Source organism: Ctenopharyngodon idella, chromosome 3, assembly GCF_019924925.1.
Source record: "Ctenopharyngodon idella isolate HZGC_01 chromosome 3, HZGC01, whole genome shotgun sequence".
Taxonomy (NCBI): domain Eukaryota; kingdom Metazoa; phylum Chordata; class Actinopteri; order Cypriniformes; family Xenocyprididae; genus Ctenopharyngodon; species Ctenopharyngodon idella.
Genome location: NC_067222.1, coordinates 22,343,577 through 22,359,364, shown reverse-complemented (window position 1 = coordinate 22,359,364; position 15,788 = coordinate 22,343,577). Strand labels below are relative to the sequence as shown.

General features: G+C 38.6%; 1 protein-coding gene across 1 annotated transcript in view; it reads right to left on the bottom strand.

The window, feature by feature from the left end:
• Nucleotides 1-15,788, bottom strand: part of rapgefl1 (Rap guanine nucleotide exchange factor (GEF)-like 1) — a 49,354-nt gene that overhangs the window by 17,717 nt on the left and 15,849 nt on the right. The window contains exons 2-11 of the mRNA XM_051886228.1: nucleotides 12,947-13,025; nucleotides 9,468-9,618; nucleotides 7,671-7,768; nucleotides 6,891-7,003; nucleotides 4,807-4,974; nucleotides 4,507-4,604; nucleotides 3,544-3,666; nucleotides 1,893-2,071; nucleotides 998-1,088; nucleotides 567-617 (exon numbers count right to left, since the gene is read on the bottom strand). Of these exons, the coding sequence (XP_051742188.1) occupies nucleotides 567-617; nucleotides 998-1,088; nucleotides 1,893-2,071; nucleotides 3,544-3,666; nucleotides 4,507-4,604; nucleotides 4,807-4,974; nucleotides 6,891-7,003; nucleotides 7,671-7,768; nucleotides 9,468-9,618; nucleotides 12,947-13,025 (1,151 nt within the window). The remainder of the gene's footprint in view (nucleotides 1-566; nucleotides 618-997; nucleotides 1,089-1,892; nucleotides 2,072-3,543; nucleotides 3,667-4,506; nucleotides 4,605-4,806; nucleotides 4,975-6,890; nucleotides 7,004-7,670; nucleotides 7,769-9,467; nucleotides 9,619-12,946; nucleotides 13,026-15,788) is intronic.

Below are 15,788 nucleotides of genomic sequence, written 5' to 3'. Positions count from 1 at the left end.
CCTGACAAACTATATCAAGGTTTCCACAAAAATATTAAGCAGCACAACTGTTTTCAACATTGATAATAATCAGAAATGTTTCTTGAGCAGCAAATTATCATATTAGTATGATTTCTGAAGGATCATGTGACTCTGAAGACTGAAGTAATGATGCTGAAAATACAGCTTTGACATCACAGGAATAAATTACATTTTAAAATATATTAACATAGAAAACTGTTTTATATCGTAATAATATTTCACAATATTACTGTTTTTACTGTATTTTTAAATCATATAAATGCAGCTTTAGTAAGAAACCAATTAGAAACTTTTGAGCTCATACTGAGATCTCTAACTTTCGATCTTTGCAATTCTGAGCACCATTTAAGATATTATTAAGTAATATTATTAAGTTATTAAGTTGTTATCTGTTCTGAAACTCTAGAGAAGTCTTTTTGTTTCTTCAAGAGAAAGCAGGAGACCAAAGCAAATGTCAGGGTTTGCTCTCCATTTAATCTCATTGCTGTCTAGGAGAAACAATTGAGATATTAAAGATATTGCATTTGTGATTTTTCTCTGCTTACCGCAGTGCTCTCAAACTGCTGAAACTGCTTCCGGAACTTTCCTGGCAAACCCTGCCAAAACACACATACATATGCAATTAGTAACCAACACATTTCATGTGCCAATTCAAACTCTATTAGGAATCAGATGGATGAAAACCAACACATATGCAACACAAGACATATGAGGCAAAAAACAGGATTTATGGGTTTTTGATTTTATTTAAAAAGGCATTATCGGGGACAGGTGGACATGGAAATATTTCCCTCGGAACGGCACAAGCTAATTCAGTTCGGTTGCCATGACAACTGCTAATAGCCTCCTGCCAAGAATAACACTCGGCGGTTCTTAGGAACGAGAGTAGGCAGAGGTGCTAAGAGACTGTGTGTGAGTGCGAGAGAGAAAGAGAAGTGAAAAAGAAAGAGGGAGATTAACAAACAAATGCACTCACTTCCCAGGTCAGACGTAGGCGGCTGACTGCAGGGTTGTCCAGTCCCAGAACCAGCGCCAGGAACGACAGCAGATCCTGCTGCTGTTTACATCTAAAAACACACACACAACAGCACTGATTACATACACAGACCTGACAGAGAATGAGACAGCGCTGTTATTGTTATCGAAATCATCTAAAACTATTAAAAATCATATTTGGTACTTGGAAATACAGATTAAAAAATAAAACAATAAATATTAGATGAAAAACTTAGAAACTAAGAATTCCGTTGTATAAAAATTAGCATTTAAAAGTATTAAAATGACTAAAACTGACAAAAAAATAAACTGAAGCAATGTAGAAGTTGTAAAGTTGTAAAAAAAAAACTGTAAAATTACTAACAAATAACAAAATTACTTTAACTTAAATTAAAATAAAAAAATATTAAACAAATAAAATCTAATTCAAAATATTAAATAGAACTATAAAAGTAATAAGAGGTAAATAAACTTTAATAAAAAGCATTGCATTTTTCCCCCCTTAAGTCTACTTAAGACATTAGTCAAGTTTTCTTGCAACAAAAACAGATTAATTTAATTTTACATAACTCTTTTTCAGCATCTTAGAATTAAGTTTTAGTTTTAGAAATTTGTTTTTTTTTTTGCTACTGGGCCATTAAAACTACATGCAAATGAACTCTGCTCTGATTGGCTAACCTCTTTGCATGTGAAATAACTGCTAGCACCCCCTTCAAGTTGCTGAATACTGAACAGGTGCTGATATACGTGGGTGGTCATATGTTAACATGTTCACAGTTCTGACGTCAACACCATTACAATTTCTGAATAATTCATTTTTGTCACCTTCATATGCGGATTCAGCTTGTACCCTACACAAACACATATACACTCACAAGGCTGCAATCTTTATGAACTTGCGCAGTAGCTGTATCCTCTTTGGAAGCGACTGGCACTGCAGGATCTCTGTGGCGACCCAGTGCTGCACTTCACTGCATCGCTGCAGGATCAGCTCCAGGTTGAGGGGGCGCCAGCGGGCCTGTTCCCCATGGAACACGTAACACACAAACTCCACCTGTTCAAACAAACCCAAATAAAAAAAATCAAACGAGAGCAGGAACAAAGACACAGCGAAACAGAGAAAACATTGCATAACATGCCATAAAGTTTTGTTGTTCTTACATGAACTTTGCTATGCGACTAGCCTTGAACTTAAAGCCAGTTTCCTAAGGCATACTTTTGATTGCAATGGAAAACTACAATAGAAAGTGTGTCTTGTAGCACTTTGTAGTAACCCACCCTATAGGGATATAAGGATATACCAATTAAAAATAGTAGTGCTGTCAAATCGATTGATAGCGATTAATCACATCTAACACAAAACTTTGTAAATATATAATATTCATAATATACGATGTTGAACATACACACACACACACACACACTCATATATATATATATATATATATATATATATACACACACACAAACTTTTAGGTTAGATGTGATTAATCACAATTAATCGTTTTGACAGCACTAAAAAATATGCATACTGACAGATTAAGATGTTGTTGACCATTTTAGGACATTAATTGTTATTATAGCACTGTTATTTTATTTCAGTATTATTTATGTACTATTATAGTATTTATTAATATTTTAAATTATTTTCTATTTATTTTCAATGCTTTAATTTTTATATTTTCAGTTTTTAGTTTAAGTTTTAGTATTTACGTGCTGTTGTATTTTTTATTAGTTTTTGTTTTATATATTTTTATATAGCTTTAATTAATTTTTATTACTCTTTTAGCAATTTTAGTACTTCACCTTTACTTCAGTTAGTTGTCAAGGCAACAATTTTTTAAGTTTAAATTTAACATTAACTTTTATTCAAGGTTAAGTTTTTTTTTTTTACCTAATATATTATATTTAATTTCAGCTTTATTTCAACTCCCAAAAAAACAATTTTTAATAGTTTTATTTTTAGGTAACAATAACAAAACTTTTTTTTTTTTTTTTTTTTAGAAATTTTGAAAGAAACTGAAGCATAGAAATATAAAAATATATACATTACAACCTCTACAATCTGAAAATCTTATACTCAGGATCACGTTTATTTGTGCAAAAACCTTAAACATCTTAAAAATTGAGTTTACTGATAAAAAGTAAATAAATAAATGTTAATAATTTAAAAATTATATATTAAGTGTAGCTCAACTGGTAGAGCATGACACTAGCAACTAAAAGGGTCATGAGTTTCCCACATTCATATAAAATGTGTCTTGAATGCACTGTAAGTTACTTTGAATAAAAGCATCTGCCATGCATATAAAAAACAACAATTAATAACCAGTTTAGTGCACAGACCACAAGGAATTTGTCCTTTGAGAATGAATCTCCTGATATCTGCCAATTAAAATAGTTGGAAACATGAAATATTTTGATATTATTATGTGCACAATGCAATAAAATAGCTGTATGCTGGACTGTGAGTGTGTGGGGAAGCGCTGCTGAATGCTGATGATTTGAGGGCGGTAGTGTCCTGACCTCGTGCACACAGCTGAAGAGTTCCCAGTCGAACACCACCAGCTGATTGGCCACCTCCTCTGCACTCATATCATGGAGTTTGCTGTCGCCTGGTGACCAGTGGATCTCCTCAGGGAGAGGTATCTGACCGACAAAGAAATGTGGATGAGGACCAGAATCACCAAAAGACACTGAGGGGGACGAGTCAATATGGGGTTTTAAATAACTTCTACATTTATTGCCCCCAAGCATTGAATATTTGCTTACATCCTTGGGTTTCTAACCATATTTTCTCTCACACAGCAAAGCTGAAATACAAAGTTCTGTCATTAAACTCTAGATGGTGCAGGCTGAAATCATGCTTGAAATCTTTTGCTATAAGGCACAGCTGATTGGTTCCTGCTGTATCAGTATCCAATGAGCTCGCTGCTCTACCTTCAAATACTTAGTCAGCATTTTCTGTAGCAGTTGCAGCGCGCTTTCTGAAACCCTCCACCTTCCCCAGCTCCACCTGTATAGATCTGCTACGGGTAATTCACGTGTGCTATATTGTACAGCAGCAGCAGCATGTCTTACTTGCTCACAGCAGCAGTAATAAGAGCAGCAGCAGCAATGTAGCAGATCAAAACATATCACCAAACATCAAAATTGTCATATCCATTACCATGCCAATCACTCCGAGAGTTGTCATGACAGAACAACAATTTCAGATGTTAAATAACTGAAGCGCTCTCTTTGACTTGTGACGAGATACTACTTTCAAACAAGATTTTGATGGAAATCTAATGCTTTCTAAACCACTGAAAAAAGTTACTTTAGGTAACACTTTCACTAAACATTGTAATTCATTGGTGTTTGACACACAATAATCATAAGTGAGCATTCCAGTGTGGGCATTTATGGTTGCTATTTATAAGAGTCTCCATGGTAACACCACTCCCCCCACTCCCCTCCCCACATGAGTGTCTTGCCCACGGTTCTCACCAAGCTCTCGAGCTCTGAGGGCTCGCAGGCGAACAGGTGGGTGTTGACGCCCAGGGTGGTGAAAACGGCCTCGTCGCTGGGACGGAACACAGCCTTCTCTGAACAAACACAGATTAGATTGTGACGTTAAAGCAGATGATCGAAGTATTTTTGAAAAATGTTGTGTCCCCAAACAGTGAATCAAGGTCTGGATCATTATAAAGTTGTACACAAATGATGTTGTGTTTGAGGTTTTAGTGTGCAAGTGAAGTCTTGGTAAGTTTGCATGGTGTTTATGGGTACAAACTTTAATGCTCTTACCTCCAGATGAGGTGACGGCCACCAGTATAAGGTTGGCAGGTTGGGTGGGCTGGTCCTCACTATACTGGAGCTTCTCTCTCACCAGAGCCAAGATCTCCCCGACCCGGCATGAAAGACGGCTCCGAATGGTCACGTACGAGTGATCTGGTGTATAAACCCTGCAGAAGACTAAACAAAGACCAAACAGTCAATCCTGCTCTCCAACACAAAGTCAAATTTGCTTTTGTAACATTCAGTTAAACTTTCAGGCAACAGTATTAGTTTCAGGATTCTTTGATGAATAGAAAGTTCAAATGAACAGTATTAATGTAATGTCTTTACTGTCTTATGTATGTATGTGTATACACCGATCAGGCATAACATTATGACCACCTTTCTAATATTGTGTTGGTCCCCCTTTTGCTGTCAAAACAGCCCTGACCCGTCGAGGCATGGACTCCACTAGACCCCTGAAGGTGTGCTGTGGTATCTGGCACCAAGATGTTAGCAGCAGATCCTTTAAGTTGTGAGGTGGGACCTCCATAGATCGGACTTGTTTGTTCAGCACATCCCACAGATGCTCGATTGGATTGAGATCTGGGGAATTTGGAGGACAAGTCAACACTTCAAACTCGTTGTTGTGCTCCTCTAACCACTCCTGAACCATTTTTGCTTTGTGGCAGGGCGCATTATACTGCTGAAAGAGGCCACAGTCACCAGGGAATACTGTTTCCATGAAAGGGTGTACATGGTCTGCATCAATGCTTAGGTAGGTGGTACGTGTCAAAGTAACATCCACATGGATGGCAGGACCCAAGGTTTCCCAGCAGAACATTGCCCAAAGCATCACACTGCCTCCGCCGGCTTGCCTTCGTCCCATAGTGCATCCTGGTGCCATGTGTTCCCCAGGTAAGCGACGCACACGCACCTGGCCATCCACGTGATGTAAAAGAAAACGTGATTCATCAGACCAGGCCACCTTCTTCCATTGCTCTGTGGACCAGTTCTGATGCTCACATGTCCACTGTTGGTGCTTTCGGCGGTGGACAGGGGTCAGCATGGGCACCCTGACTGATCTGCGGCTATGCAGATATGCAACAAACTGTGATGCACTGTGTATTCTGACACCTTTCTATCAGAACCAGCATTAACTTCTTGAGCAATTTGAGCTACAGCTCGTCTGTTGGATCGAACCACACGGGCCAGCCTTCGCTCCCCACGTGCATCAATGAGCCTTGGCCGCCCATGATCCTGTTGCCGGTTCACCACTGCTCCTTCCTTGGACCACTTTTGATTGACACTGACCACTGCAGACCAGGAACACCCCACAAGAGCTGCAGTTTTGGAGATGCTCTGACCCAGTTGTCTAGCCTTCACAATTTGGCCCTTGTCGAACTCGCTCAAATCCTTATGTTTGCCCATTTTTCCTGCTCTAACACATCAACTTTGAGGACAAAATGTTCACTTGCTGCCTAATATATCGCACCCACTAACAGGTGCCGTGATGAAGAGATAATCAGTGTTATTCACTTCACCTGTCAGTGGTCATAATGTTATGCCTGATCGTTGTATATATATGTATCTATTAGACTTTCCAGATATCAGTATCAGCATCACCTTCACCCATTTATACTGAATCATTATATGACAAGTTAAATGAAAGATCCAAAACTTTGAATAGTATTAAGTATGTACAGTATTGACTTCCTCTCCATTCACCAGTTGCAGCTCTGACAAAAGCAGAAACTGGGTCACTGGAGGCTTCAGGGTAGCAGCATTTTGTACTGTCAGATTGCCTATTGATTAAGGTCTGGGAAATCACTTAGCTTGGCTTGAGCCACTGCCCTTACAAAGAGTCCCATTCCATCTGATGAGCTCATTGCATCTATAAAACTTGGCAGACGCTACCCCGTGACCCGATTTGTCATCCTGGTCTGAATGAAGTGGAAGCAGACTGGCACTTTTACAAAAAAAGATGAATAAGATGATTCACTAATGGTATTCTCGTGGGCGTTATTGCACAGCTAAGCAAATGCAAAGTTAATAAACTGTGGTCAGTTTGTGCAATATTTATGCATTCTATTAAAACGCAGGTTCAAACGTACTCTCGTCTGAGCCACGGAAAGCCTCTCGGGGCTGCAGGCAGGCGTCGATACGTCTGAAGTGTCGGAAGAGCGGGCGAACTTGCTTCTTGCGACTTTCCTTGTCTTCCTCGGCTCTGTTGGATAGGAGGGAAAACAAGTCAGGTAGCTATTCAAGTGTAAATAACTAAATAAGTTATTTGTCTCCAAAAGATGATTAGAATCCTAAAATTAGTTTGGTAATGGCATCAGGGATGGAAAATGCTCTATGCATGGGCAAGGTATTTGAGGACCAGTCATGGCAGGCTCTTAAACTATTTGTTATGACTGGACTGCAAGAAATTTTAAACTCCAGTATGCCAAAACAGTGGAAATGACATTCTGTTTACATGGCATCTTTATAATTTAAAGTTGCAGAAAGACCAAACATGCCATTGACAATTTAATGTCAAACAGAAAATATTTAGGCCTATTTTTTATAAACTGGGCTACAGAAATAAACTGTTTAAGGGTTTATGAAAAGACTGCTGCCCTGTTGAGAGGCTTTTAATGACACAATCGAAATCGAACACAACACATTAAAGTATTAATCTGGTTCTAAAGCTCTTAATGGGCAACTACATGCGCCTCATTTAATACTTTACAACTCATGCTGTACTTCACAAAACTAAGAGGCTCTGAGTCTTCATGTATTAAATGATTTCATGTTCCTCTATGATTTCTGCAGCCATTATAGCTCATAAAAAAACATTTATAGCTTATATTAATATTCCACTGTGAGGATGAAGAGGATTTGATGCTTACGGGCTGTGTAATATCTCAGTCCAGCGCTGAAGTTTCAGGACGTCTTCCACCAGTTCAGGAAAGCGACTTAGCTCCTGAACGGCGCACAAATACAGATCCTGAAACCATAGGTTGGATTATTATTAAAACTAGGAGGGAGGGAATAAAGAAGAAAAAGCAACTGATGATTATGAAAAGTGAAACTCTTTATATACCAACAATTTATAAATTATTTAAATATTTTAAATATTAATAAAATGGCAATGTATAAAACAAAGTTGTAGTTTATGGTCTGACTTCTAAAAACATAGCAAGGAAAACAGAAAATAACAAAATATCACAAACAGGAAAAAAGTTTGGAGCACAGGTGATGTGAAGGCAAAAAGAGCAAGATTCTCCTTAGTGGGGTTATGTAATATGTTTTGTTCCCATGTTTTTCTTATACCAATGATGATACTCCAAGAACTGCACAAAAGGTACAACATATACAAATCTGCAATTAGGTTTATTTTTCTAAATAAACTTCTAACAAAATTTTATGAGGTTTATGCCTAAAACAAGAAAAAAATTGTCATTGGGGTATGAAAAGTAATCTTAATTCAATATATATTCTCTAAACAAGACTCATGTTTCTTCCCAAATCAATTAATCTAGTTTAAGGGATTTTTAGGTAATTTTACTGACAAATACTGCAAATAATTGGGTCATTGACCAATAAGGTTTTTAAAAGTGTAAAAAAAAAAAATAGAAGATATGGAGATATAATTTATTTTGAAGTTTTATTAAGTGTTAACAATGAGATTGTGTGGTTTTTATAATCAATTAACACTGCTTTTGTCATTTTTTTTACAAGATGGACAAAATTTGCCACCAAAAAAGTCATTCGGTTTAACCAAAATTTTGGTTATACCGAATGACGATGTTTTCAAACAATGCTAACAGGCTGATATCTAGCTGACTTGTAATATTTTAAGTTTTTAAAATATTACAACATTTTCCATGTTTTATAGCGGTTGTACCGAATGACCTGATGTTTCGGGACATGCGTATGAGCAAGTGAAAACATGAATTTTTCAAATAGTTATTTATATATGTAGAGAGTTAGTTACTTTGCTTCACGACCATGTGGTCCTTTGCAGGTGTCTGAATGATGTCACATCTTGTCACATGATACTGACCACGTGACTTGATCCAAAATGGTGCCTTTATATTGGTTACTCCGCATGACATCAAAGAAATTTATTTTTCCGGACATTCTTTCTCATAACAAAGCAACAACTTCTACACATAATTTTAATACCATTTTGCATTATGTTGATATATGATGTTATAAAATCATGCCAGAATAAAAAATATCTACATTTATTACATTTTAAGATGAAGAATGAAATGGCTGTATTGGTCTTTGGACGGTTAAACCGAATGACCTTTTGACACTTCAAAATCTTTAAAATACTTTTATATGTAGCAAAATATAATTAAAACCTTTTGGATTCAATGAAAGTGATCTAGTTGTACTACCTTACATACTTTGGATATCATATCTTTGTTTATTATTATTATTAAGGCCCGTGGACAAAAAAATGACCCGTCACGTCATTGACCCAATTACACTGAAACAATATGATCATTTTCAATGTCTATTTAACTTTTTTTGATTATATATTTTTCTACTGAGTATTTATTTTTAATATTTGAGTATACATTTTTCTATGTGCTTGTGAGTTTGTTTTTAGCTTTTTATTTTTATGATTTGTGTGCATTTGAAAAAAACATTTATGAGTATTCCTTTGAGGTTTTAACACACGTGTGCAGTACCTTTGGGAAGGTGTTGGAGCGATCTCCCTCCTCCTGCAGTAAGTCTCTGTATGTGTCCAGATAGCGGAAGGCCACAGTCAGAACTGCAAGTTTCCGCTCAGCTCCATCCCAGCCGGGCCAGCCCTCACCCTGTTTACCCTCTGAGCTGAATCTGAGCCAGGAGTTAAGAAACGACACACTCACGAGCCAACACATACACACCTGCGCTCATAACATGAAGTGAATATAAATTAACACACATCAGACAGACAGACAGATGATAGCCTTTTGCCTATTGTAGCCTAAAACACAATATACAGCTGGTGTTTTTCAGCACAGAAATTGTATTGAGTGGGTTTGCGGAGTGCATGTGGATAAACACATACTCAGACAGCCGCTGTCCGATCACCTGACACAGATGCCACACTGGAAAAACAAAATCTATGCCTCTGTGGCCAGACAGAATAATTACAACCTTTGAAAAGTATTGAGGGCTATGGAACACACCCATCACACCCACACACACACACGCTACAACATAAACACACAGAGAACAGAGTTTTCATTACTCACACACTTACATAAGTCAGGTTGGGGAAGTAACACATAAGCATTTAAGCAAAGACATACACGTAAAATGACCTAAAAATCTGCAAAGACTCCCTGTCCCAAATCCTACCACTCATATGAGCAGGAAACCTGAAAGGCGGACTAATTTTAAAGTGGAGTATCCTTGAGCCTCTCTGCCTATAATTAAACAGTTCCCGACACCCCATCTAAAATTGACACAACTATTCCCGTACAAAAAAAGCCCAAGAGGAGCTTCTCCAAATGGCATCCCAGATCTAGTAAATCTATATCCAGAGCCGTCACCTCTGCTTGGATGCCGAAAAAACAGCAGCAGTCTGAGCCACTGGGCAGCTGCAAAAGATGAACTCTGTTCCCTTGCACGAGTCCTGGATCGCGGTTTGGAGCCCGGCCAGGCCGACTCCGCCGGGAGTGTGTGTCAACGTGTGAAGAGCTGAAAGCACTATCAGTCCTGACTGAAAAGGAATCATCCTGCTTTGAAATCTATTTATTAAACCCCTTAAATGAGCCCTGACTGGGAAGTGTAGGAGACAGGTCTTTTCTTAGCAGGAAGCAGACATGTTGCCACAACAAAAAGATCTGATTAGGCCTGGATTAGGTCAAGTCATAGACCAGGGAAAAAAAAGGTGTGGAAAGTAGAAAGATAAATGGCTCAGGAGGAGGGAGAGGAAAGAGAAAGAGAGGAGTGGATCATAAGGCGAGGTGGTGACGGCAGTCAGGGAAGATTAGCGAGGGTCGCTGATTACCGCAGAAGATCCGCAGCAGACACGCTGCATTAGGAGCACTGAGGCATGCAGACGGGCCTCCCCAGGAATACCTTTGTGCTTAAAATCTGCAGACAAGCCCCTCAGACGCCATTATGGTCTGGATAGGGGGGGCTATGGCACTCACAGAAGGAATGTAGGTCACCAAATAAGAGGGGACTTATGCAGAGAGAGAGAGAGGGGTGTCCTCTGCACACACACTTATACACACTCTGCCTAAAGCAACAAAACAAACACATTCCCCACATTGCACTCTTCTTATCTGAATTTAGGCAACCCCGATGGACCCCCTGAGAGACAAAGGGGGTGGGCCCGCAGAGTCTGATAGAGGTAGGTTAGCATTGCGGCTAATTGGTAAATCATTTTGACCCAAATCTTAAGCAGCATGTGCGACTGCTCTTAGCCCCCTGCAGTAGAAAGACGCTGGGCTTCTCGGCTATGTTCGTTGACTGTTTTTAGCAGATAATTCCGTTAGGTTTGGAAGTGTTTTGAAGACTGACAAGTGTTCAGTTTTCCTGGAGTGTTACAAAGTAAACAAACTGATTGGAGAACATGTTGGGAACTAGCATAGCTGTCACTGCGATAATTTAATTTCGAACACAGTAACATAAACAAACAAAACTTAATAATAATTAAGTTTTAACGTTTAACGTTTCACCACAAAATTTCAGCAGAAAAACAATTAGTAATTTAGACGTGATTTAACCAAGTTTTGGATTGAGTCCATTTTTTTCCAATCATAATATCCCCTTAGTGGCTCTGTACTATAGTGTGACATCATATCCTGTTGTCTGCATCCATAAATTTCACATACTCATAGTCTAACATGACTGTGCTTTATGGTTTTCCAGACCAAAGGTTGCACTCTAGAAAATGCTAGGTTAAAAACAACCCAAGTTGGGTTAAATATGGACAAACCCAGCATTTGGGCTGTTTTGAATCAGCATTTGGGTTAAATGTTTGACCAACTTGCTGGGCAGTTTTATTTAACTCATCTATTGTTTTAAAATACTATATGGCTAGCTTAAAATGAACCTAAAATAGGTTTGAAATTAAAAATCAGACACATAATTACTAGAGGCAACAGTAATAATCAAAAGGTGAACATTTATTAATAAGCAATTTAATAAATGTTTATTATTTAATTATTATTTATAAACTTATTAATAAATGTTAATTTCCAACATATTTTGGGTTCATTTTAAGTGAGCAATATAGTCATTTTTAAACAATAGATGAGTTCAATAAAACTACCCAGCAGGTTGGGTCAAACACTTAACCCAAACGCTGGGTCAAAACAACCCAATCGCTGGGTTTGTCCATTTTTTAACCCAACTTGGGATATTTTTAACCTAGCATTTTCTAGAGTGTAACCTTTGGTCTGGAAAACCATAAAGCACAGTCATGTTAGACTTTGAGTATGTGAAATTTATGGATGCAGACAACAGGATATGATGTCACACTATAGTACAGAGCCACTAAGGGGATATTATGATGGGAAAAAAATTGATGGGAGGAGAAATTATAATTCAATGCTTTTGTGTTCAATCACAAAGCTTTTGCAAAAGTATCACACTTTGCAATCGCTCGCAAAAGCATTGAAATATAGTTTTTCCTCCCATATTAAAAGTTTTGGGAGTGAATCCAAAGTTTCTCAGGGGAATGCAAAACTTTTTGTAAACAAATGCAAAAGGACTGAAAAATCATTTTTATTCCAATCCTATTTTTTCACCATGTCTCTCCATACTACAGGGCTTCTGTTTTTAATAAATAATCAAATACAAAGAACAAATAATGTAATCAAAATGAAAAAATTAAATTATTTAATTAAAAAAAAAATATATATATATATATACAGTCTACTCCACTTTCCTACAGCAAATGAGAGGGTTTCTGCAAAGAGAGGGCAACATTGTGTTAACTTTACTCCTAATGCTAATGCTAACTGAAACGATAGGTTGATAAGACCATTATCCTTGCCCGCCCCCGCAAAACTAACTGGCTAACAGAAGCACTGATTCAAAGATGATGATCCAGGTCCATGTTCTACTTGGATAAATCACCTTATGATAGGGTTATGGTCACCCATTGAAGATTTTCAGAACTGAAGAGGTTGACACTTATGTTTCTGGTGAGGAGAAAGGATACTGCTGAAGCAAGACCTGCTGGAACTTGTCTGGGGCCAGGAAGATTGGGTGTGTCAGCATGAAGTCATCCAGGAGTATTTCTGCAGAAATAGAACACAACCTCATTAGTGACATCACAATTGAACAAAATGTTCATGTTTGTCTGAACAAACAGTTGCAGAGATTGACACAAGGAGGACAGAATTATGAAAGAGAAGGAGTCAGAGAAAATGATAACTTTAGTGCACACTTCGTCATAGCTGTTCATGTTCAGCAGGTTGTGAACACTCGCTCTGTGAGTATGTGTGGAGAAACAAAAAAGTTGAACCTGACGGCACCAGCCTTCACCTCTGCTAGCTCATCTCAAGGACAGTGGGTTTGTGGGTAGAATAAATCACGGTGCTTTCTGGCCCACTTTGGATCACAGACACTCCCGAAGGCTGCAGTGATGTACTGTACAAGCATATCTGCCTGTACAATATGAGACCGAACATCAGCAGACGAAAGTAAAAAGCGTAAAAAAAATAATAAAAAAAAGTCAACAGTGAAAAGGGAATCATAAGCAGCATAATAAATAAGCAAGACTTTGAAAAACTGTGTGAAATGCACAAAAAAGAATAGAAATGTGTGTAATATCTTTCGATCTGGGGCACATCTTGACAGTGAGGTTTTCAGGGACTATATTTTGGCTGATGAGAAGACATGATGCTGATTATGTATCTGGGTTATATCAATGTGGAGCACATAAATCATTGATACTTGACTATAAAAAAACGTGATCGCCAAGAGGAATGAGAAAAGAGTCAGTAGCACATAATAAATACGTCAGTTCAGTTCAAAATGCTAAAGCTTTCATGCGCCATGTAAATAAATCAACTGATACATTCCCATTTCAGAGCAGTAGTTTCGACACAAAATAAACTTGTATCACTGGTTCAGTGAGACGATGAATTTAATTAAGATGAACTGTCCTTAGTTGAATGAATCACCTGAACAGCAAAGATTCCCACAATCATCCTCTGCTGTGCATACTGATTTCTGATCACTGATTGGTGCAGACTTGTTTGTTTCAGGTCCTGAGTGTGATTATCGAAAAAATGACGCAAACGTCCTCCTGTCATTACGGTACACTCAAAGCGTTCTAATGTGCATACTAGAAACATGCTCAGACCTGCATACTTCACACCTCTGTGCATGTTTCTGTGAAGTCACACCTCTTTCGAGAGTTACAGGTGAGGCATAATGGAAGCTTGGGGAAGATAAGGTCACATGCACACCTCTCTCTCTCTCTCTCTCTCTCTCTATATATATATATATGCTACATAGGTGGGCATGCAAGTTCACATTTCCATTGTTTCTCTATGTAAACACACGCTAGATGTACGTGTATGACCGTTGTGCTCACATCTTGTGTCTTTTGCAGTGTCTCGCGCATGACACGGTTCTAAAAACGTGGCACTCAAGTTCAACTTTTAAACAAACGCATCTCGAGACCTTGCGTTTTTTCCCCATTCCACTGCCCGCGTCTCGTGCAAAGATGCATTCTCTGACCTTATGTAGCTCCGCGCCTTTTCAGCGCTGCGCTCGTTGTCTTTTGACTTTCAGTTCATATTTCCACAGCGATCTTACGTATTTATGAACGAACTGCTCATTTTAAAATCTACTGGCATTTGTTAAGACATCTGCTTTAAACTTTATAATGCTCATGATAACTTTCATTAACTCTACAACAGGTAAATCCACTTCACCAGCTAAATATTCTTTGACAGCGATGCCATAGAAATGCACAGAGCTACCGCAAAAACGGAAGTTCAAAGACAATTTTATAAAGACGGCGGCGCGCTTGTTTCTCTGGCGCATGACCAAAACGGAGACTTTTGAAAATGATGGCGTGGCTGCCCACGTTCGCTCTGCGTATCCTTGACGACCGTGTAAACAATAACATGGAAACTGAACTACAATCTTTGCTGGCTTTGTTGTCATTTTTAGCAGCCACTGTGCAGTTAAACTCAGCATTTTTTAATACTGCAGCTGCCTACATGCGCAAGAGGCAACTGTTTACGCAAGTTGTACGCGCATACCCAGTGTGCATGAACGGTCATGTGACAAGCTTTTCGGTCGTTTAGTGTAGACGGAGGTCGTTTATGAAACGCTGTGGAAACGCCAGTGTAGACGAGGATCGCTTTCATTTTAAAACGCTGTTACGCACTAGTGTAAACGGGGCCTTTAGGCTCCTTCCACATCTTTGCAACTGCAGATCTCTTGTGGTTGCCATGGCAACGCTGACTTTAGAGGCTGCATGGTGAGTAAGGAGAAATAAAATAGATGAGAGACAGAGAGCAAGACATAAATACAGACATACGTACGCATACAGACATATGCAAAAGAATCAAGGTAAAACCCACAAAAAAGCAAATAGGATGCAAAGCCAGAAACGAGGGCAAGGCAGGCAATCAAGTCAGTTGAGTTAGTGTGAAAAACAGGAACGGAATTACTGGAGGAGGAGTCAACCGGGTTAATTACCACCTCTGATAGCCACAAAACCCTCTGAGGCACGTGTTAGTAACCGAACGGAAGACGCGCGCCACAACCTCTACTAAAGTCGCTGAGGTGTTGTGTCAGAGCAGAGGGTGTAGAAGATATTAAGGCAACTTCACTTTTAGTCACTGCAGCGAGCGTGTGTGATTGTGAGTGCTGACTGGAACACTTCTGAACCCCCTCTGGTCAAATGAAAGCATTATTTTCTAGGGCAATGGCCATCTCTCTTCATTAGCATTTGTCATGGCTGTTGAGATTAAATTAGGGTGGGAGTTTATAATTCTCGATAACTTGTGCTGCAGCCGTAATTGAGCCATGTGTTATGT